This window comes from Dipodomys merriami, unplaced genomic scaffold (genome assembly GCF_024711535.1).
Source record: "Dipodomys merriami isolate MVZ:Mamm:240054 unplaced genomic scaffold, mDipMer1.0.p SCAF_261, whole genome shotgun sequence".
Classification (NCBI taxonomy): domain Eukaryota; kingdom Metazoa; phylum Chordata; class Mammalia; order Rodentia; family Heteromyidae; genus Dipodomys; species Dipodomys merriami.
In genome coordinates this window covers 234,740-258,701 of record NW_027204060.1, presented here as the reverse complement: position 1 = coordinate 258,701, position 23,962 = coordinate 234,740, and the positions used below count along the sequence as shown (strand labels likewise).

The following is a 23,962-nucleotide window of genomic DNA, read 5'->3' as shown; positions in this document are numbered from 1 at the left end:
AAATTTGAATTATTTACTGTAGAAAGGCATAAACCTAGAGAGACATACTACTTGTAAATGAAGTGAGATTTAAATCAGATAGTTACAACTCCCTCTCATTAATGTCTAGCTTCCTCTCTTCAGAGGGTTTTAGGCACATGCCATAAGGTAAAGACTGCATCATTTTATGAATCCTACCTGCATTAGCTTGGGGTGATGCACAAGCTAAGGGTTTGTGGCGGATTTCCTGCTGATAACAACAAAGGAAATGAGCAAGTATCTAATAGTGCACATTACATCCATACATGTTCCAGAAAGACATTTTAATTTTTCAATCAAGTAACACATAGATGCCTACCTACAGTACCCCTCACCTGAGGCAACCCTGGAGAAACGCAATTTAGACTGGACATCAGCTCCGAAGAAAGAACAATGCTAATGGTGACCACTGACAGGGTATTTGCCCTAAGAAAGACTCAATAGTAAGTGGTACAGGTAACATCCCCACATCTTCACACTGCTTCAAACAAACCCATGAGACAGGCCAGGAGGCCAGAGAGAAAGCACCTAGCACAAAGCCACTCAGAAATCCTCCAGTGTCCCATGCTGATCAGCCAAGTCATGATGCAGTATTCTCACACAGCTTACATATGTTCTTGGGCAGTCACCCTCAAGACCCTACTTACATTGAAACTTCAAAGACTGCAGAGGACTAAATTTAAGTCACCAGTGGCCACATTCTCATTCTTCTTGGCACAATATTTACTTGCTTTAAAATAGTTTTACTATAAATTTCATTTCAAGGAAAAGGAACTAGTCTGGGTACTCCAAACATCAAAAGGGTAAATCTAAAGCTATAGCAAACTCATGAAGAGTCTAAGCAGTGAAACCCGATGACCAGGAATAGTACCCACATGTCATTGCGATCAAGTTGTGTCTGAGATAAGACAAGTTTGACTTATATAACAAATTTGCATCTAAATGGCTAATTGCCATTGGCTCACACCTGTAATCCTAGCTACTCAGGAGGCCGAGATCTGAGGATCGTGGTTTAAAGCCAGCTGAGCAGGAAAGTCCATGAGACTCTTATCTCCAATTAACCACTAGGAAACCAGAAGTGGACCTGTGGCTCAAAGTGGTAAGCATTGGCCTTGAGCGAAAACCTCAGGGGCAGTGCCCAAGCCCTAAATTCAAGCCCAATGCCCCCCAATATATATATATGTACATATATATGTATATATATATATGTACGTATATACATATTTCCGACATAATAAATACTCAAGAGGACAGCTGGAAGGCAGGGAGCCTTATCAGGGCTAAAGAGCTTCTGTAATTTTCACCAAGCCCCTATTCACTCAAATGAACACTGTGTGAATAATTAAGTATTTTCCATGGAGAAATTTACATCATAAATGGGACACTAATATTTAAGCTATATCTCTTGAACCCAGGATCACAGTTTGAAATAATACTTTCTAAATATCCACTAAACCCAGGAATTTGTTTCATATTTTCAAACTCATATATTCGAGAACAAACATACCGAAGTTATCATGAACAATACTGTTTTTTTGTTTTTGTTTTTGTCGGTCATGGGTCTTGAACTTTGGGCCTGGGCACTGTCCCTCAGCTCTTCAACTCAAGGTGGGCACTCTACCACTTGAGCCACAGCTCCACTTCCGGTTTGCTGAGTGGTTTATTTGGAGATAAGAGTCTCGTGGACTTCCCTGCTTTGGCTGACTTTGAACCATGATCCTCAGATCTCAGCTTCCTGAGTAGCTAGGATTACAGGAGTGAGCCACCAGCGCCTAGCTTCATGAACAATACTGTTTACAGTTACATAATCATGTTGTTCCAATTCCACATGGTCTGAAAGTCTTAAAAAATTAAAATGTTATAGGCTATTTTAAAGTGTCTATTAATATGAAAATATGTGTGGAAATTTTCTATTCTTACTGGATCTACCTATTTTACCATTATTGTTAGACTAAATATTCCAGATACAAAGAGAAAACATTAATGACTAAAATTTTACTCTTAGTTGATTTTTGACATGAAACTAGGGACCACATACACCTAGGTGTGCCATAGAAGGCAGGAGTCGGCTGAAGCGCCAGCTCCACACACATGTGGACAGCCCGCAGCACAAATGGCAGAGACACAGGTTCGGAAGCCCAAATTTTTACTTCCAGTATGGTCATAAATGCCCAGTAAGACTCACAAAACAGCATCCCAGGGTTATTACATGCATTAGATAAACATCAACTCCGCTACTTCCTCAAGTTAGCACAACAAAGCCAGAGAGCTAGTTCTGATCCTAAGAAGCCGTGGGTTCTAGCCCCCTCTCACTCCAGTTCCCAAGCTCAAGTTTGCAATACTGGAACTCCCACCCCATCCCAGCCTCTCCCTCTGATTTCCTACAGTAGAGTTCATCATCTGTGACTTTTAAATTTTAAAATTACCTTGCCCTGAGCTCCACCGTGGATGTGGCCAGACTCCTGGTGTAGAATTTAACATATGTTTAACATTTTGGGGCTGAGGATATGGCTCACGCGGGAGCGTACCCACGTAGTAAGCCTGAGGCCCTGGGCTTAAATCCCCACAAAAGGAAAAAAGGGAGAAAATACTATTAGAATTACTCAGGGATGATCCTTCCTTCCTTCCTTCCTTCCTTCCTTCCTTCCTTCCTTCCTTCCTTCCTTCCTTCCTTCCTTCCTTCCTTCCTTCCTTCCTTCCCTTTGTTGTTGCCAGTCCTGTGGCTTGAACTCAGGTCCTGGGCACTCTCCCTAAGCCTCTTTGTGCTCAACACTAGTACTCTACCACTTGAGCCACAGCACCACTTCCAATTTTTTCTTAGTAGTTTATTAGAGATAAAGAATCTCACAGGGACTTTTCTGCCAGGGCTGGCTTTGAACTGCGGTCCTCAGATCTCAGCCTCCTGAGTAGCCAGGATTATAGGTATGAGTCATCCATGCCCAGCCAGAATGTTTTTCTTAATTAAGAAAATGTCTGAATGAGCAAGTTTTAAAATGTTTACTTGTCTCAAATTCAGGCAATTGTAAAGACTCATTGAATACTTGTCCAAAAAACACAGTCTACACTCTTAATCCAGAGACTCACAAGTAATTAAATGGTTTTTTATATGGACAAGATCATGCTTCTGTGCTTAACAGCACTGCTGGCTTAAGTAAGCTAAAGAGCATAAAAGTAGAATGCATAAGCTCAGAGGACTGGCTTGGCCCTCTGGTCAGCTTCTAATTGAGGAACACTGAATGGAGAATTCAGTTTTCAGAGTCTGCCACTTCCCATTCTCGGTACATGATCATCCAATCAGTAAAAGTAGCCATTTCCTTTGTTTAATGAAAAGAGTAGATATCTATTTCTCAGAGATTAAAAGATAGCAACTACAGATCCAAGATCGACAAACCTCCATGCCCGCTGAGAACACCAAACACATCACAGCACGCTTCTCTTTCTCGCCATCCATGAGCACCCGCACGGCTCCAAACTCGGGATGGCTGGCTGTGTTCACCTCTGTTAACGTGACTTGGGAATAAGAAAGCTTCTGAGCAGAACCAGTTTTCTGCTCCAAAAAGATCCTTTTCTACCCAAGTAGTGTTCCTTTTGAAATCCTGAGATGGCTTTCTCTTGCTTGGATTATTTTGCCCTCTTTCTTTTCCTCTTCCCTTCTCTTCTCTTTTCCTTCTTTCCCTTCACCTATTCTTCCTCTCCTGCCTTACTCCTCCCTCCTTCCTTCTTTCCCTCCCCCTCTCTCTTTTTCTTCTTTTCTTTTCGTTTCCTTTCCTCCTTCTTGCTTCCCACTCTCTTCCTTCCTACTTCTCCTCCTTTCTTTCTCTTTTCCTTTCTTCGTCCCAGGAAAGGCTAGTTTTCAGAAATGACAGCTTTGCCTTAGTATGAGGACTGGAATGGGGAGAACCATCGATTGGCAGAAGGGGAAGCCTTCACTTTGTGATGAAATCTTCTGCCTAACCTGCCCATTTTTCTACAACAAGTTCTGTGTTTTTCTTTTCAGTGAAGATTTCTAAGACTGCTCAGATGAAGCCTATGTTCTACCTGAAAACCAATCTGACTTGTGTTAGCCTCACTGGTAACACAGAACCAGACAGCAGGCTTGGCCTAAATTCTGACCACATGAAATTCAGTGGGACGCTGGCAAACACAAGCCTGGGGCTACTGGAACAGCATCACCACCTCTGAAGTTCATCAGCTCCCCTCCGGGATGGATCCAAGCTTCCACTGTATTTCATAACAAACCTCCCAGATATATCAATTATCTTCTTGTGTTTGTGCACATCTGAGTTCTAGTCTAGTGGAACACTCTAAAACTGAAGATTTCTAATACGAATAATATCTTATTATTCTATGATCATTTTAATTTTCCTTGCATTTACAGAAGCTACCGAATATCCCTGGATCCACTCCTGTAAGGCGGCTTACCAGCCCTCACAACGGCAGGAGCTGTGATCATACTCTGGCCCGCCACCGTAATAAACAGAACGAAGGAGAAGAATGCGGATCACTTTCCTGCAATTTAGACACAGACATAGCCTATGCTTTGGATTGCAATTCCTTTAAATTCTCATCAAAATCTTTAGTATAAAACGTGTATGTTCCTCATGAAAATCTCTTGTCTACCTTCATTTATCCTTAGGGGAAAATACAGATAACAAGAGTCAAGAGTCACCAATAAAGATATAAAGGACAAGCCAGAGTTCACTGTGCCTCTCCCTTACCCTGCACAGGGCCGGGCTGGCCCTGCAGAGTAAGCATCCCTTCTCAGGGTCTGAACGTGCTGGAGCAGCTGGTTATATAGTCAGCCCCACCCAGAAACACCTGCAAATGTAGCACACTGCTTGTGCATGTCAAAAATGCCTTCCACTCCTAAAGTTGATGGTTTTTACTAAAACTTACAGGATAGAATGCCTACAACTACACACATCAAAAGAAAAGAAAGGAGTTCAATAAATAAAGTCATAACAACACTCTTTCTCCTGGCTAGACTTAATTAGTCCTTACTTATCCATGAAGCGATATGAGATTATGTGGGAAAAAAAGACAGTTCCTTAGAAAGCAGATCTTTCCTAACAAGATCTTATACAAATAATTAACTCTTTAGGTATCTCTTTTCCATGGCTCATTTCTCAGTTGCCTCCCTTAAAGGGGAATTATTGATGAAAAGCAATGTCATGTACCAAGGTGACATCTTGTTTCAGAGATGATAAATTTGGCTCCCTTTTTTCCTCTGAAATTAGTTTTTTTTTCTTTTTAATTTGGCCCCATTTATAAGCTACTTAGCTATAAAAGCATCCTGCATGGCTATGTGCTACTAGACTTATTTTCAGTCTATGAACAAATCCAGAATAGTACATGAGCAAAGATATTTGGAAGCAAATTACTGTGTGGATGCAGCAACGTGGGAAAGAATGAATTACAGATGTAATTTATCCATCACATGCAGATCCTAAACACTGATTATGTCCATATTTGTGCAGGAAATTGAAAACGATAGAAAAACTGCCCAGATTTCCAAACTTTAATTTTGCATGTTTTACTTTTAGTAATTTACTGTCAACTGCTAACAGCAGATGCTTCTTGCCTTATGTGAGTACCAGCAATTCTATGATCCAGGAGCCTACTACATGCTAAATCTGGATCGGATGCAGAGATAAATTCCCACTTCAGATACGAGATTCACATGGGGCCTAGAAAACACAGGGTCTTGGATCTTAACAATTAAGCCTCCAACTCATGGCAACGTAAACTAAAACATAAATATTGTTAAGTAACCTAGATGGCTTCAGAAAAGGCCTGGGCTCTAAACCTATGAGCCCAGGTTGAAATGTGGATGGCTCCCAGCTTGAGCTCGGCCTGGGGTCCCCACCTCTGGGGACTCAGTCCAGTTCAGCCTGGGGTCCTCGCCTATGGGGACTCAGTCCAGTTCTTCTGCTTCCAGTTGTGGTGTCAGAATGTGTAATTATGAAAGGGAAGGAAAGGGGAAAAAAGCAAGGACAACCACAGAAGCCATTTCTACTTCCTCCCTCAAGCTCCCAACCCTGCCGAGGCTCCGCCTAACCTTCTGCCCCATGCCAGCAGCTGGAGGACACAGCTCACCACATAAGATGGGATGCTCCCAGCACAAGTGTGAGTCACCGGACACTCACTCCAGCACCTCCGACGTGGCTTTCTTCCTCACTTCTAAGTCTTCATTACTGGTGCTTGGATTAGTGACTAATAAAATGGCCCAAAGGAAAACATTCAACACTAGGCAGGTGCTTTCCCTATCTGCCTGTATTTCTTGCATTTCCCTTGACTGTAGCAACTAGAAGTCAATGAAACAAGCACGCTTTTGCGATATTACACCCCATCCAGTGCAGGCTGGCTGCACACAACAGCGACCCAAAGCCGGGGAAAACGTCCCCAGAAAGGAGAAGTTTAGCAAAGCCGCCTCCCCACACAAATACACACAAGGCCCAGGGATGTGTGACCCACACTAGAACCACAAATGCATCTTCTCAGAGAAAACAGCTGGATAGCAGCAACTGGGGCTGAACAGTGACAGCTTCAGGATTCGTGGGTAGGCTGGTACCTGGAAGGTTCTGTGACTCTCTTGGTTTTCTCTCGCACCCTAGTTATGTCAGCTCCACAAGGTAGCCTCATAACTTAGCCACATTGCCAGTTCAAGAAATGTCTTCTGAACAATTCAGAGCCCAGAGAACATTTCCTACTATACTCTAAGCCATAGCCATTTTCCTAGCATGTCTACTTTGACCCTTCTCCCTGCTGCTATCTGTGTTAAGACAGACAGGTCACCGCTGAGGACAGCGTGGCAATCCCGCCCTGGCGACTCATTTGTGGGCTTACCTGGAAGAACTTGCTCTTGCTGGCCCTGTACTGCACATCTGCACTGCTGTTGGGCAACCACCCCTCCATGGGGAGATGCAAGCTAAAGCAGTGTCCGTAATGAAGAGGGCAGGCTGAAAAAGCAGGTGCCACCAGGCTGCAGGCCCACATGGCGACCCAGACTGAGCAGCCTCCACTTCTGTGAAATGGAAGCAACACTAGCGCCTGTATGGGAAGATACTATCAAAAACTAGAAAGCACTGAGAACAGTGACCAACATGTGAAAACTTCCAGCGGCTATCATCTCGTCCTGTGATTTTACTCCACGCAGGAAAAAAAAAAAAAAAGATGCATTCCCTTCTGAAGAAACAGAAATGGAAAGGAGAGTAGCCACAGGATCTTTGTGACATAAAAAGCAAGTTGTGACCTGGTTTTAAAGCATTTATATCATGCTCAAGGCATCCATATGGAAATACATGTGCACTGTGATACGAAGACAATGAAACATTTTTATGTAAGTAAAAATCAAACCACCTGTGGTAGGCTGGCATTCACTAACTAGTTAACTACAAAGGCAAAGTGATGGCCGACATGCCAAGACAAGGGACTGAAGCTTCTCCAGCTGCCCCCATGCAAGGTGCTTGCCAGGAGACATAGATGTCTCTGAAGTAACTGTGGAAAGCCACTCTTTCCCCTCTTCCGGTAGGCTTCCTGAAGGAGGTTCCAGGGCAACAGGCAAGGTGTGGCTGGCAGCCACTGTGGAGGCTAGCTAACACCAGCCAATGAGAGGCCAGAATGAATAATAGGACCAAGAGGACTTAGCTGAAAGGGTGCTGATAGGACCAGACTGTGCTTTCTCTGTCCTTCCTCCTCTGTTTCCTGGAATAAGGATGCTGTTGCTGGTGACACAGCAGCCTTCTTAGGTTTAAAGAACCCTACATATGCAAACAAGTGCACCTCATAAACTAAAGACAAAGGAGCCTGAGTTCCAGGAATGGAGAACCCAACAGATCTAGAAAAACCGAAAAAGGAACCTCTCATTTGCTTGGCCATAGTGCTGGGAGTGGGAGCGTACCCCCAGGCCTCCGTGCGGAATCCAGTTCTTCACAGACAAAGCCAAACCACGTCAGTGTGACTGTGGTGAGAAATATCAAGAGAGGCTTTGGGACCAACCAGCAGTCCTAACCCAGTTAGAAAGCTGGAAAGACCTCATAGAGAAGTAAATAAGAATCCAGGTTAGAGGTGAATAAGACCCAGAGACACCCACAAGCCCATCTGTCAGCCAAATTATAATACATAAGCCAACAGTTTATTAACAGTAATTTTCAAAGCACACCCCCTTCTAGACAGGAAGTTTATCTCTGACAAGAAATCAAGATTCACCGCAAAGTAAAAATAAAAAGTGAGTCAAATGAGAAGACACTGTGCTCAGTCTAACTAGATGTTTACTTGATGACATTTCTATAAGAAAGGTATCTGCTGTGCCCAGGAGCACTGGCAGCTCACACCTATAATCCCAGCTACTCAGGAGGCTGGGTCTGAGAGCTGTGGTTCAAAGCCAGCCCAGGAAAGGAAGTTCATGAAGCTTTTATTTCCAATGAACCACCAAAAAAGCTGAAAGCCAAATTGTGGCTCAAGGAGTAAAGTGTCAGCCTTGGGCAAAAGAGGTCAGGGACAGCACCTAGGCCCTGAGTTCAAGTGCCCCAGGACTACCATACACACACACACAAAAAAACCCCACATATCTATATTATATATCTACATACATATACATGTACACATATGTATATATGTAAACATGATCAATTATCAGACTATATATCATATATATGAAAATATGATAGCATATATGTTAAACAATTATTTTTAATCTATGTCTGATAAGAAAATGATCATTATTTAGCATATTATAGCCAAGTATTAGAATAAGAGGTCATACAAGAATTAATGTTATTTTCAGTGGTTTCAGAAAAATTACTTTCCAAGGCTGGGAATGTAGCTTAGTGGTAGAGTGCATGCCTTGTATGCATGAAGCCCTGCGTTCAATTACTCAGTACCACATAAACAGAAAAAGCTGGAAGTGGTGCTGTGACTCAAATGGTAGAGTGCTAGCCTTGAGCAAAAGAAGCTCAGGGACAGTGTCCAGACCCTGAGTTCAAGCCCCAGGACTGGAAAAAAAAAAAAGTCTCATGGATCCGGGTGTTGGTAGCTCATGACTGTGATATTAGCTACTCAGGAAATTGAGATCTGAGTAACACAGTTCAAAGCCAGCCCAGGCAGGAAAGTCCAAAGAGACTCTTATCTCCAATTAATCACCAGAAAACTGGAAGTGGTGCTTTGGCTCAAGTGGTAGAGTGCTCACCTTCAGCAACAGAGTCTCAGGGATAGTGCCCAGGCTCTGAGTTCAAGCCCCAGGACTGGCAAAAGAAAAAAAGAAGTACTTTCCTAGTAATATACTTCAAATAACCATTTCTCTCACGCCTTTCCAGAAGTCTTTATTTCTACATGTTAATACCTATCATTAGATGGAGGCAGAGGCCTTACTTCCTTTTATCTCTCCGTTTCTATTGTCTGTCATAACTGGGGGGACTAAGTATTAACATGGAAAAATATTCCTCTATCTAAAAGCACAGAATGTATTTGGGCTAAAGTTTGAAAAAAAAACCCTCTAAATTTCCTCAACATGATCATTTTGTAAGAAAGTAAGAAGCTTTATCTGAGTCTGTGGGGAGGCAGAGATGCTGCTCAGCATGAAAGGTAACGGATTAGCGACACTGACAGCTAAAATCCTCTACTTATCCTGAGCAGGCTGCCCTGGCAGCCCTGGTGGGACTGAGTTTCCCGCTCCTTAGCAGAGCAGACTCACCCCACAGTTTCAAGTGAGTAGCAGTCTGTGGTCAGGCGCTGGACTAGAATCTGCACTGGAACAGTTCTAGATGTATGACTTAGAGCTACACTTTGAATGTAATTGTTTAAGTATCACATTGCCTTGGGCCTGAATAGCTTTCTGTCACATTCACACACAAAGAAAATTTTAAAGAGAAAAAAATAAAGGAGAAACAGGGCACCAAGATATCATGAATAGAAACAAGATAGCTCTAGAATTAGTGTCCTAAGCAGGTCAGTTCAGAACATATCTTGAATTTTGTTTGTTCTTTAGTTAAAAAAAAAAATTATCCATTTAATCGGCTGCCTAGGAGGCAGAGATGATCACAGCCGAAGGCGAGCCTGCATCCCCTGCCAGTCACAAGACCTCATCTCAAAAACAAGCTATTACATCAGTTAGGTGGGAAACACCTGTAGATCAGGGGTTGGATGTCAGCCACAGATTTACACCCTATCTGTAAAATAACTACAGTTAAAATACCGCCCAAGTGTGGCTCAAGTGGTAACTTGCTTACCAATTAGTGCAAGGCCCAGAGTTCAAACCCCACTACTGCCAAATGTGTGTGTGTGTGTGCATATGCGTATTCCCCTAAAGACATAAAGAATATCAACAGGCAAATGAATACAGATAGCTACTAGTTTATTTTTAAAAGCAGACACCAGCATGGGAATGTTCTCTAAAGAAAAGTTCATATCAACTGGATAACTACTGTAGCATATTCACAAAGAACTCCACAAAGTTGTAACGTTTTCTCCTGAGGGAAAACAAGGTGAACTCACTATGCCTCAAGGCACCTTTCCACGGGTATTCTATGAGAACCCAGAGCTGCGTGTCACCCGTCAGCGTGGGCACTTTCACAGTGTTCATGGTGAGAACACAGAGCTGGGTGTCACCGTCAGCATGTGCACACTCGGTATTCACAGTGAGAACACGGAGCTGTCACTTGTCAGCGTGGCACACTCAGTGTTCATGGTGAGAACACGGAGCTGGGTGTCACCCATCAGCATGGGCACACTCGGTGTTCCCAGTGAGAACATGGAGCTGTCACTCATCAACGTGGCATACCTGGTGTTCATGGTGAGAACACGGAGCTGCATGTCACCCGTCGGTGTGGGCACAGTGTTCATGGTGAGAACACAGAGCTGTCACTTGTAAGCGTGGGCACACTCAGTGTTCATGGTGAGAACACAGAGCTGTGGGCCACCCATCAGTGTGGGCACACCAGGTGTTCCCAGTGAGAACACGGAGCTGTGGGTCACCCATCAGTGTGGACACACTAGGTGTTCACAGTGAGAACACAGAGCTATGGGTCACCCATTAGCGTGGGCACACTCAGTGTTCATGGCTTCAGCATGCCCACGATGGTGGTGTAATAACCCTGTCCAAGGAGTTCTAATACTAGAAGAGAATCCACTGACAATAAACAGGAGAACCTGCTAGAGTAAAATCTTAGTTCAAAATTGGTTGTTCAGCCTGTTCCATGTGCAAAACTTTTTATCAGGTGTTTGAGTTACAGTTCTTTCAAAAATGTAAGAATTTGTTGGTGGTCTAGAAAGAAGATCACCAACAGAGGCTGAAGCCCAGTGCTGGGGAGGACAGTCCTATAGAACTCACTGGAAACTCTCTGGAGCGCGTTTGACGTCTGTCTGTGCTGTCTACTCTCCACATGACCAACTTTTGAGTCTTCAGTGGTTCACTCTTTGTGTATTTTTTTGACATGCTTTCTCTCCTGCCTGAATTTTCCCCAGGCTCCCACCCAGCCAGGACAGCCCCTTTACCAGGCCGTCCAGCTGCTCCCGGCCTCCTACCCCTGCTCCTCATTCCGTGATGCGGTCCTGTGTCTGTGCACACTGAAACTTGGTTCCAACCCAGACCACAGATCTCTGATATGCCTAAGATAAATCTCATTAGCAGAGCTAAAGATACCTGAACATGACAATAGCGAAAGAAAGTTCCATTCTCTTGAAACTGTCAATCTGATAAGAGAATAGGAGGGTAGCATTTCCAAAGGTTTTACCAATATTCTGTGAACGGCTAGCAAACGTAAGGCTCCAGCTTTCCCTCCCCTCAGCATCTGCAAGGTGGACTGGAGGCCTGAAGGAAAATTTGGTAAACACTAAGTCTACTTTCCATGATCTTCTATCTGTGGGTCATAAGTGAAAGCTTAGCTTTCAAGAATGTGAATAGCCCAGAATCATATTAAAATGTATCCTGTAGGCTGGCTCTCTGCATATAAACTTTTTTAAATTTAGAAATTGACAGATCATTATTATAGAAAATAGGCAACCTGTCATTCGCTACTGTTGAAATAGCATTTCTGAACTATAACGAACAACCCCCTTCTGGTGGTGGCTCTGTGGAAGTTTGCTTTAATTTCTGGTATCTCATAAATCATAAGGGGAAAAAATTGTCTTCAGCAGAATATGATGCACCTTCTCAAGCAATCTGGATTTCTGAAGTAGACAATACACCCACATCTATAGTTTGTAAGCATGTAAAAGTCTCAGATGGAATACACTCAGATTATTGCAAATAAAACTGAAAGAGTAAAAAAGAAATGAAGTGGTTAAATATTGCTCAGGATATGCGGCTTACCTATTACTGGACTTAGCTCTTACTGTCATTCAACTCTGAGATACCTACCATATACCTACATTCCAACTACACAGTCACATAATTCTGAGCAGTACTTTTATTGTGATATAGAATTACATGTTTTTCTGCCATATATTTAACCTATTTAAAACCTTAAAATAGCCATATGCAACTAAAACATCGTTGGTTAATTTTCTATTATCTTTAGTAATATTCTACTGATCTCCCTTAGATAAATAAATACTTCCTTGTAATGTTTAACTTGTGTTTTCCTACTGAAACGGATTCCCCCCACCCCCATCCCTGACTAAAAGTCTGCTGCAAACCCAAGCCACCTGGGGCAGAGCCAAGGTCTGCAGCAGTGCCCGGCGCAGCCCGGCCCGGCCCGGCCTGTCCAGGCCTGGCCATTCCACAGTCCACTCAGAGGGTGTTTGCTCTGCTTTTCTAACTTTCTAAAAATAGCAGACTACACGAGCTACCTCTATCTCATGGCTCAGGACCTCCGAGAACGCTGGCCTATGAATTTTAGTGAGACACAGGACACATTTCATTAAAGAAGCCAGGATATTGAAAGTTTTCTAAATTCCTTCCGTTTACCCTCCCAAGACAATGCGGCCGTTACTGGCAGGGAAACCTCAGAACGCTCCAAATTTCAGAACTTCAAGCATGAGTCATGCAGTTGCTTTAACTGTTTAAACTGCCTTTCTGATCCAACTCAGCTACAAAAGTGGACACAGAAAGACTACTATCTAGAAGGTAAAAGCCTAAATACTGTATAAAGAGTCATATAATAAGTCAGTTAGATTAGGAGACCTGGGTTTTGAAACAAATACTTAATTGCATTTTCAGAATTGTTTCCATTAATTCTCAACATGGTTACTTTCCTAACATTTAAGGAGCTATTGTTCGGGGTATGAAACTCCCTTATAAATAAACAAACCTGTGTTTATTCTTTCTTCTTATTCAAACCCCAATATATTTGACCAAGCTTTACACGCTATAAATATCCGTTTCTCTTTGGAAGTCAAAGAAAATGGACAAAGCCTGTACTGTGTGCTGCTCTCAGGAGCTCATTTCATAAATAAATTTACAGTCTTGACATTATTTGTTAGTTAAAACCCTCCTTGATGAGGCGGCTGGATGTCTTAACCACCCAGCCTGTCATTAAGCAATACTGCCAGGCTGAAAGGGGAACTGTCCTGTGGCCACAAGTGAACAGCAACCAAAAAAAATTTGGTGACGGAAAATAGCAACTGAAGGTTAACGTTCAAGTGTGAGGGGCAGGCCTCCGGCGAGGGCTCAGTGCCACTGCCCCTGGAGTCAAATTGGATTTATAGTAATTGGGTCAAAACAGGTTTACTTATGGACAGACACAGCTGGTTACCGACAAGAACGATTAGGCCTTGGCCCTGGTTTGATAGGTTCCCGTCTCTAATTACACCTGCATTGGGGCAGGGCAAATGTGGGAGTATATATTCCCAAAGGTAGGGGCACAGTGCCCTTCCTCAGTGGCTCCCAGAGGAAGAGGAGGGCCCAGGGTCCATGGCTTCTCCCTCCCCGTGGATTTTAGGACTATTTCATGACGAACATCCCAAGGTACAGCTGGGGTCAATGGCTGCGTTCTACCTAGCTATAAAGACATCCTGGGATTTTTTGGCAAAACTTTGACAAAGTGAACAACCCAATGCGGCGCACCAGGAAAAACCTTGGTGGAAATGGTTAACTCGTAACACTCGCTGGGCGTAGTCGGAGAGAGCGTTACCAGCATCTCACTGGGCTTGGCTTTCGTTTTTTTAAGACAGGATGGACCTTCCACACTTTCTCCTATCTAAATATCTCACCTTTAAAAGTCCAAAGAACTGACCCAAGCACAGGTATTCCAAAGCAAGTGGAGTAATCCAACTGGGATGAGGGTGCCCCAAAACACATCTCTAGTTTTGACCTTCCATGTCAAAACAAAGGCATGCATGCTGCTTGTTCAAAGTCCCATTCTCAAACTCAATCCCTGGATTTCAAATCCAATGACGCGTTTAAGTGTCAAGAAAGGCTCAAGTAAATATTTCAGTATTACAAAATCTGACGGGAGACACTTCTGCCTAGACTATTACAAATAAAAAGTAAGCAGGTTGTAATAGAACATGAACTGCTATTTCCTCACACAAAACCAGAAACTCCAAAGAATAATCGTACTTAAGAGTTTCTACTTATTAATAAAACTCATATTTGGCAAAGTTTGTGCTTTAACCAGGGCAGGGCAGACAGGAGTTCAGAGCCCCACCCATGGTTATAGTTTCTCCAAAGTGCACAGCATTCACCACTCCAATAAAATGCCCATAAATTAGAAAGAAAATCCAAAATATTAACAACAGTGAAAGGTCAACTCAGGATTAGCTGACTTAAGAGCCTCTGTTCTTTAAAACAATACAACACCTTTATCAACAGAGACAGATCCTCCTCCTTCCACCTCTGCCACAGCCTTTTACACACACACACACACACACACACACACACACACACACACACACACACACACACACACACACACACACACCACTCCCAAACAAGGACGCTGACTCTGCTATTCCTAAACTAAGTGAAAAGTACACCAACAATTTCTGCTCTAGGACAAATCACGGAGTTAAGGGACGTTATTCTTAATGAAGTCTGACCAATGTTTCTTTCCCTTCCCAGACAGCCCAACATTATCAATAAAAACACACCACAAAACTAAGCCATTCACATGCAACCTACAAGGCCAAATTCACAGAAATATTTCCATATCCCCTTTATTCAGCTATTATAAATCCTTAAAAGAATATAATATTTTACTCACTTTCAATGAATCAAAGCAGGCGATTACACGTCCATTTTCAACTTGGCAGCTTTTCGAAGGGTGTGCAAATTTACATTCCGTGTCTGGCCGTGAGCAAGTCCCCCTTTGAAACTCCCTACACACTTCCAGTGTTAGCCATTTTGTGTCCCGGATTGGCGTGACACTCACAGCCATGTTTAGATTTTACAGGTAGTTAAATTTTTTTCAGTGAAACCAACAAATCCAACCCTATCCTCCCCCCCAAAAAAACAGCAACAACCACCAAAAAAAAAAAAGATCCAATAAAACTGTAAAATGATGATGCAAATGTCCCCTCCAAAATATTTCTGCCGCACTCCCTGCTTTAAAAGTACATGGAAAACCGTGTTGCCACCACCAGCGGCAAGGCCTCCCGCCAGAAATTCACAGCACAAAACTGTTCATTCAGAGAGGTTTGGGACTTTAAAGAACTTCTACAAATGAAAGTGGATGAAAGTTTAAAAGCAAGGCCTGGTCTCAGCCGTGGGCTTTCCGTAACCCCTTCCCAGTGCCAATTTTGAGCCCAGAGTGCAAGCATGAAAACGTGGCAGACCCTTTGACACCGAATTTCCAAGCTGCCTTCAGCAAAGCTGTCTGAACAGAAATCTCATCACAGCTGAATTTGCAATGGAGTTGGTGGTGCAATCGCTATTGATTAGTTTGGCATAGATAGATGCAGCAGTTTAGAGCGAAATCAAGAGAATATTTTGTTTTTTTTTTTTTCCTCCTCCTTGATTTTCCTGGCAGAAGAGATCTTACTCGTTCAGCAAACTTTTCTTTTACAACTAAAGCAGCCTAGGGCAATGGCAGCGACTCAGCGTGCGTCTCTCAGTTCTAGTAGAAATGGGGTGTCTGGGCGGGGGCGGAGGGAGATGGCGGTCGTCCCCGCCAGCCGGCAGCGAGCAAGGCAAAAGCAGAGGCTGCTCTAGAAGCGGCTCCAAGCAGCACAGACGTCAGGAAAGGCACTTCTAGTACCAACCTGTAGAAGAGAGAGACAGCATTTACTAGGCAGCACTTCATTCCCCACAGAATCATCACCACGCCACACGGGACACAGACCGAGTCACACTCAAAGTCAGCCTAGCTGGCTCGCTCTCTCACAATACTTACAGTGAGCATATTGCAGCTCGTCCACCCTCCCCTCTCCTTCTCTCTCTCTGTCCACACACACACACACACACACACACACACACACACACACACACACACACACACACACACACACACACACACACACAGTACTTACAGTGTGGCATATTGCAGCCAGCCATGGTAGATTTATTAAGGAAAGGGGCCGTTTCCCCTTGTGAAGCAATGCATGATTCAGAGATAACCAATCACAGAGAGTGTTGCAGCAATATTCTGGGCAGGAAGCCAATAGTGTGGGCTGTCTTATGAAAGGTCGCGCCTGTCAGACGTTCATTACTATGCCATAAGCACAGAAAATGTCCATCAGATGTGACTTATTCCACTGCAAGAGGACGAGCATGTGGGTTTTGAATTTACCCAACATGCAGTTAGTGGACTAAACCATGTCCGTTAGCTCCCGACACAAGTCCCACACAAGTCCCACCCCAGGGAGTAAAAAGCCAGGCTGGAGACTGCAGCCGACTTGCAGATGGCCTTCCTTCCCTGTGGCTCTGGGCGGGGACAGCAGGCAGCAGCCGGCTCCTGTCCTGACACGTGAATAAAAGGCACAGGGGTGCTTGGGAATGGTACGTTCTCCTGACCTATCCAGTTCACTTCCTCCCGAGCCGGCCTACCCCCCCCCCCCCACGGAAGGCAGCAGCGCTCACACTGTAAAACTATTCCATTCAGCCGGCAGACACTTTGTCAATATGTCACGGGCAGGCGAGATATGAACAAAAGCATCCTTTATTCCAGCGTTTTTAAAGCAGAAGCTGAGGTCATGTGGGCAAAATAAGGAGAGCTGTGTTGTCAGTGTGTCTGGCAATGATGAAGTCAACCTCAGGGGAGAGAGTGGTTCCATGGCGGGACGTTCAGGGTGAAGTGAGTGTTCTGGTTTGGGAGAGGACGCCCTTGGAAAGAACAGTCCAGAGGGGCTGAGGGCAGGTGGGGCCCAGGGCCCGGGGCCCCGGCCCAGAGGTGGGGGGGGTGCCACCCCACACCCAGCCCAGGTCTCCCCTTCAATACCTTACTTTCTCTTTCCACCCTCCAAGATCGTACCACTTAAAGAAACAAAACATTTTGTTTTTTTCCTTTTGAACGTGGCCAAGGAAGAAAACAGTTCCAGAAACAAAGTTTCCCGTCCCACAGAGGAGGGGCCAGGAAACACAGCCAGGCTTTGGGGCACCAGGGCCTTGCTGGCCAAACTGCCTGACAGAGACGGCACACTGAAGACCATGGAGAGCAGGATGCAGCTCAGGGCCACGTGCGCACCAGAGAGCAAATACCTGGCGGAATTTAAACCTCTCTAAAAGAATTACCGTAACTCTTAGCACTATCGGGGAAGGGGGGCACCCCGAGGAATCCCACTTCCCAAAACTATTGGTCAACTACTACTCTAACTGGACTCCAGTCTCTGAGGCCAGACTCAACCACACCCGTGTTCACAGTAAGGCTGATTCCAGTAAGGTTTTTGGGCCTAATGCTTAAGCATACAAAAACAAATGTCAACCCATGCCACACCAAAAGCTGAGTGTGTCCACACTCCCAAATACTTGCTCTGCACCCAGACGTCCCCAGCATCTTCACATCTCGACCACAACCACGTTCATATCACTACTCTCTCGAGTCCTTCCCGCCAAAAACGTGAGTGCCTCACCGGCCACCATCCTCCTCCTGTAGCACCAGCTGAGCAGTCACTTCCTCCTAGAAGCCTCAGGGTGCCACTTCCTCTCTCCCTGCTGGCGTGTTTGCATGGCCTCCTCTAAATCGTGTGGCACCTCATGTCTGGCACAGCGTTTTGCTCCCTGCCTTGTCTGACCCACCAGATTGTGTGTCTTACAAGCAGAAAGGCTCTGCTCAACTCAGCAGCATCACTACCTGGCATGGAGAAGAACACAGTCCCAGAACACTGACACAGTAAATGATCGACTACAATACCAGGTCTGGGGTGACCTCTCATGTACAAAAATGTGTGCACAAACACTACCATACCAGCTATGCCCGAGAGCACTCACACACCCCAGAAAGCATGCATGGAGGCCTCTGCCTCCACCAACAACTGTGTGTCAGGCTGGCCCAGGCCCCGACCCAGGGTCTCTCCTGCCTGACAGCTCCTTCTTTCTTCCACACCGCACCCTATCTAACTCTTCCTCATCTCAATCCATCCTCTGCCACGTTATTCCAGTTTTCAGTATCCATCACAGGTATTATTGACTGTCACAATATGTCTCACTCAAAATCATCCATCACCCTTGGGCGTGGAGTTCTTGAGCTTCCCATTCATCCTTCATCTGTTCTTCTGCTTCTTTCTTCTTGGTCTCTGGCATTTTCCCTCCTCTTGCCCACATTCGAGTTCCCCCACGTCCACCTGGACTCCCTCCCTCCCAGACCTTCCTTCCCTTTCTCCCCTGGTATGCATACATGATCTGTCCAGCACCTCTCGATCTTCAAACATGCCAACACACCTTCAGGGTGAAGCAGTGGCAGCACAGAGGAGGCCTTGCCCTGGCTGTGCCTTCTTCATCCTCTCTCCAAGGTTCTCTGTCTGTCCTCGCAGACAAACATCAAACCACAGTGCACAAGGCCTCTCCTCTGCCTCTCCTCCCACTCCCTTCCGAGTTCCTGTCTGTGTTCTTCCTCGCTCACCACTACTAATCAGCAAAGGCACTGAACGCTTTCCCTAAGAGCCCAAGGCAAAGACGGTGCAGACTCCCTGACTGCACTTGACCTCCAGCACCATTCCCCTCTCCCGTCCTTGAACCCACAGGGTTCTCCTGGGCTGCTGCTCCTCCCGCATCCTCAGAGAGGAGCTGGCACTGCCACTGCTCTGAGCTCCTGGCACTTGCTCCGTGCTAGCCTTTGTTCCTCTTGACACCTAATTCCTCACCCCTGCCACTTGGCAAATCCTCTCACCTCATTTAAGTTGCTAGTCAGCTATTGCCTTCTCTATAAAGCTGGGACGACTAGGGAACAGTATCCACCTCCTAGTATATCCACTGGTTGCTCATTCTACACCTGCCCCAAAATGACAAAGTCCCTGACCGCAGCATAGAATCTGTCTCCACTCAGTCCACACCCATGTCCTGCGACAAAAGTTTTGGGTTTTTTTTTAATGTTTGATATGTGCAATAAATATGTGGGCAAGTATGTGTTCTCAAACCCTAATAAATATGTAGTCCTCACAGATAAGCTCCTAGTGATATGAAGGCTTGGTCCAGATACCTGCACTGCCCAGTAGCTATGTTGAAAGGCTGCTGAGGGTGGTAACAGGAGGGAAACGGGTAAAATCGAAGGAAGGCTGACACGACCCAGAAGCATCGTGCTCAGAACCTAACTTTGTATAAACCTATTTAATAATAATTTTTATTTAATAATATTTAAAAATATTTAATAATAATTTTAAAAATTATATCGAGTCATTTTCCTTTCTACCAGACCACAGCCTTAGTTCCATCAAGTATAGAATATATTTTAATTACTAAAGTGCTTACAAAATTATATTTGGGCTCTTTACATTTTTTTGTCTGTAGCAAAGGATTCCTACTTATCCCAAAGGATGTAACTAAAAAGATTATAGACATACTTAGTAAGGTAATCATACTATTCATGAAGGTAAGCATAGATAATAAATAATCAGAATACTCCTAATTGACCAGGCACAGGTACTGAGCAATTGGAGTAGCACCCAGCTACTGGGTGGCTACTGGTCCACCCAGAACTAGTAATGCAGGTCCCAGCCCTCAACATGGGACACCAGCAACAACTCAGGTCATACCCTATACCACTGATTAGACTACACATCTGATACCAGACTGTTCTTGTATACTCTATTTACAAAAAAAAAAAAAAAAAAAGAATTTCAGAGAAGATTGAGCACCTTCAAAATTGCTTTAGTCAATGAAGACTAGGAAGGATCAGGACCAATACTGGATTCTCAAAACATTATTTTAGTAATGGGTTTGGTTCTAAAGATATAGACAACTATTAAAAGCATGCGTGTAACATCCAGATTGTGAGAATCCCTAAAAATAAGTTTTGTCTTTTAAGTAAAAATGACTGAAGGAAATGTTTCTGCATAAAGATGCGTAAAGATAGATTCCTTTTGGGATAAATCATTTAGTATGGTCTAAGCTGACTTTCCTGAACAAAACCAAGAAGATTTCCAGTGAACTTAACAGGCCTGCAGGGAGAATCAAACTTTTTAAAACCCTTAGCACAACAAGATGTCTCTAACCCACTGATCCAGTTCCAACCATTCACGTAGTGATTGGGTAATTAAAATTCCACAAACAAGCGTATTCCATCAGAAGAACCAAAACCCAATTTCTTCTTGAGGTATGCCACAAATCAGCTATGTATTCTACTTTAAGATACATATAAAAAGCTGGGCACTGGTAGCTCACACATAATCCTAGCTACTCAGCAGGCTGAGATCTGATGGTCACAGTTCAAAACCAGCCCAGGCAGGAAAGACCGTGAGACTCTTATCCCCAAAAAGGCACCAGAAAACCAGAAGTGGCACTGTGGCTCAAAGGGGTAGAGTGCTAGCCTTGAGCTGAAGAGCTCAGGGAGAGCACACAAGGCCCCAACTTCAAGCCCCACGACCAACAAAAAAGGAAAGAAAGATACATACAAAGGAGAAAACAGGAGCGGAAAAAAATTAAATGATATAATGAAAACCAAGAAAAAAAAAACAAGGAAAAAGGAAGAGAAAAATAATGAATAAAAAAACCAAAATCATGGGGAATTATTCTTATACCCAATAATCTATGTCAGATTAACAAACATAGGACGGTTGAACCCACGTATCCATTTAAGCCTCATGGACACGTGTCAGTAGAAAATAAATCAATGCTTAGAGGGTTTGGAGCTGGCTAGCAAGCCCCAGCCTGAATGCAAAACCTGGTACTTCCAAAACCAACAAGAACAAAGAAGAATAAAAATGAATTTTGACCAGGCACTGGAGGCTCACACCTGTAATCTTAAGTGGCTCAAGGGGCTGAGATCTGAGGATTGTGGTTCAAAGCCAGCTCAGGTAGGAAAGTTTACCATTCCCATCACATGGAAGTGGCACTCACCACGTGTGCACCAGTGGAGGTGCTCCTCATTACCGCATGTACACCATTCCCACCGCGTGTGCTTGGTGGAGGTGGTTCTCACCACCGTGTTTGCACCGTTTCCACCGCATGTGCTCGATGGAGGCATGCACCATTCCCACTGACTGTGCTCGGTGGAGGTGTGCACTGTTCCCATCCCATGTGCTCTAAGACCCTGTCCTAACTAACCCACTCCGTTTGTCCATGCTAGCAGATGCAACCATAGGGAAAGTGGTGGGTAAAACTGAAACCCACCCAGAGCACAAGCTCTGTTAGGGTCAGACTTGAATCTTCTGCCTCACCTACAGGATCTCCAAAACTTTCCTGTGGCCATTGCCCTGAGTACTGTCAATGACATCTGAGTACACACGCTTGTTCTGCACAGATGAAACTTGAATTTCAAATGTCTGAATTAAAGGGAACTCAATCCAAAAAGTTTTTCTATTCAAAATTTCCATATTTTGCTTAGCCATTAATTATAAGAATGAAAATGCTGTGTACAATTTTTTAAAAGGCCTACAACAGAAGCCACTGCATGACGAATGGAATAATGAATGAATGACGGAAATACTGAAGGTGTCCTAAAATTGAATAAATCTACTACATAACAAAACACACAAAGACACCCAAAATCGACTTCATAACAAAACACACAAAGACACCCTCTCCATAAAGCCAGAAGTCTGTATTTTCACTATTGTGTTTCTTATTATAACTTTCTAAATACTCCAACAGATAGGTTCTGCAGTTTACTCTTGTAATTCTAGATTGTCCCTACTGATTTCTTTACCTGACATTATTACACAAATAATCTCAAACACAGTCTTAATAATATACCAATATCAACTGGATTTATTCCAAATAGCAATAAATGTAAGATCAGCAATTTAAACTTTGCTTTTCAAAAAGTACAAATTCACATGTGATCACATACAAATGAGAAAGCTTTTACTCTCTAATTGTGAATAGTCTCATTTTCTCCTGATTAAAGTGAATAAAACATGTCATAATATAATGTACTCATTGATAGTTCATATTCTTACTTCAGTGTACCTTAACACATATTTAAGCAGGCTCAAGACATTTAATAACAACAAACTACGTTAATATCCTACAGTGTAAGATATACATAAAGGATATTAACGATGTTTCTGTGTCAGTAGAAGCAAATCCTGTGATTACTTTTCAATAACCATGCTATTTCTTTACCAAGATAGTCATTAAGTTAGTGCTAAGTTTTCACCATTTTAAGCACTGCTACAAATACACTATGTGCTCTCAATAATGTAGATTCTTAGGGCAACAAAATATGTTTTCCTGCATTAGTGCACTCTATTTCTAAATCCACACAGTGGAAAGTTCTCGTGTGAGAACCCCCCCCCCAAAAAAAAGGGCAGGAAATGTCTTTCTTTTCCTGCAAACACAACTTAAGTCCTATCTTTCTATTGTTTAAAATCTTTCCAGCTCTTATAAACAATAGTGGCAGCTAATCAATGAAAATATTTATAACTTCAGTTTTCAGCTCCTGTTACCTCCCCAAACAAAAGTTTTACTTTGAAATTACTTTCCAAAAAACCAAAGCTGAAAGTCTGAGTAAGTATTTGGGATTTCAGAGTATCAGAAAGCATAATATATACATTGCTTGTGTTTTTTATTAATGAAAACAGTATGTGTGGTTAAAAGTATATAACAGGTTATATTAGGAAGATGTACTATCTTATTATTAGAGAATCATTTTTATACATTATTTCTACAAATATCACCAAGTATCTTCACACCTCCCTTCTTTAGATCTAACAGACTAAAGGAAATGGTTTCTGTTATTATCAAACCCACTAAAGCACAATAGAACTCTAGAAAAGTCATCTATAGTTTCCAGAGGCTGGGGTCTGCTCTCAGTGGTCTTTGACTGAAGGGAGAGTCTTCCTCAGTGAAAATATCCAAGACAGGTTCTGCACACTCATGGATGAAATCTGCCCAGTACCTAGGCCCTGTTAGAAAAGCAGACCTTTCTCTCCTTACTGTACCCCCTGCACACTTCAATAACAGATAGGGACGTGTCTGAAAGAGGTAGTGTTGTACTCATAAAGCCGTGCTCAAGATGAAATATACAATCTTATTCTTAAGGATTTTAGTTTCCTAAAGAATGTAAGGGCTGGATAAGCTAATCGGCCAGCCTGATCTGTGGTATCCGCTATTTGATATTTGATACTCTGTTCCTAATTATTTCCCATGCACATCAGGTTTGCGCATTCTATGACACAGGATGGAGCAGAGGGCAGAGAAGTATCTCTATTAGCATCCTTTGCTCTTCAAGAGCAAGGACAAATCAGAATGCAGCAGCAGCTGATCAACTCAATATGACCAACAGCACTTGCTACTGTGGGTTCTGAAGATCCAGACACGTGTGGACTCCCAGAATGAACCGCTGAGGCGGGCTGTATAAACTCCAGATACCCACCCCATATCTTACTAAGAATCTATCAGAATGAGCCACTGAGGCAGGCTACTAAAAGTGTCGATTCCAGGCTCTCATCCCAGATCTACAAAGGCCTGGCACAG

At 43.6% G+C, this 23,962-nt stretch overlaps 1 protein-coding gene across 13 annotated transcripts in view; it reads right to left on the bottom strand.

The window, feature by feature from the left end:
* The window catches only part of LOC138837084 (muscleblind-like protein 1), a 162,322-nt gene that overhangs the window by 107,531 nt on the left and 30,829 nt on the right, over window positions 1-23,962 (bottom strand). For 3 of the 13 annotated variants that reach the window (XM_070035857.1, XM_070035858.1, XM_070035859.1), the window contains exon 2: window positions 15,159-16,155. The exons of 2 other annotated variants lie outside the window; for them this stretch is intronic. In XM_070035857.1, coding sequence (XP_069891958.1) covers window positions 15,159-15,332 — 174 coding nt within the window. In that variant the 5' untranslated portion in view covers window positions 15,333-16,155. Of the gene's footprint in view, window positions 1-15,158; window positions 16,156-16,422; window positions 16,844-23,962 lie in introns of those variants that run through there. 8 more of the 13 variants (XM_070035863.1, XM_070035864.1, XM_070035860.1 and 5 more) reach the window with 8 other exon arrangements.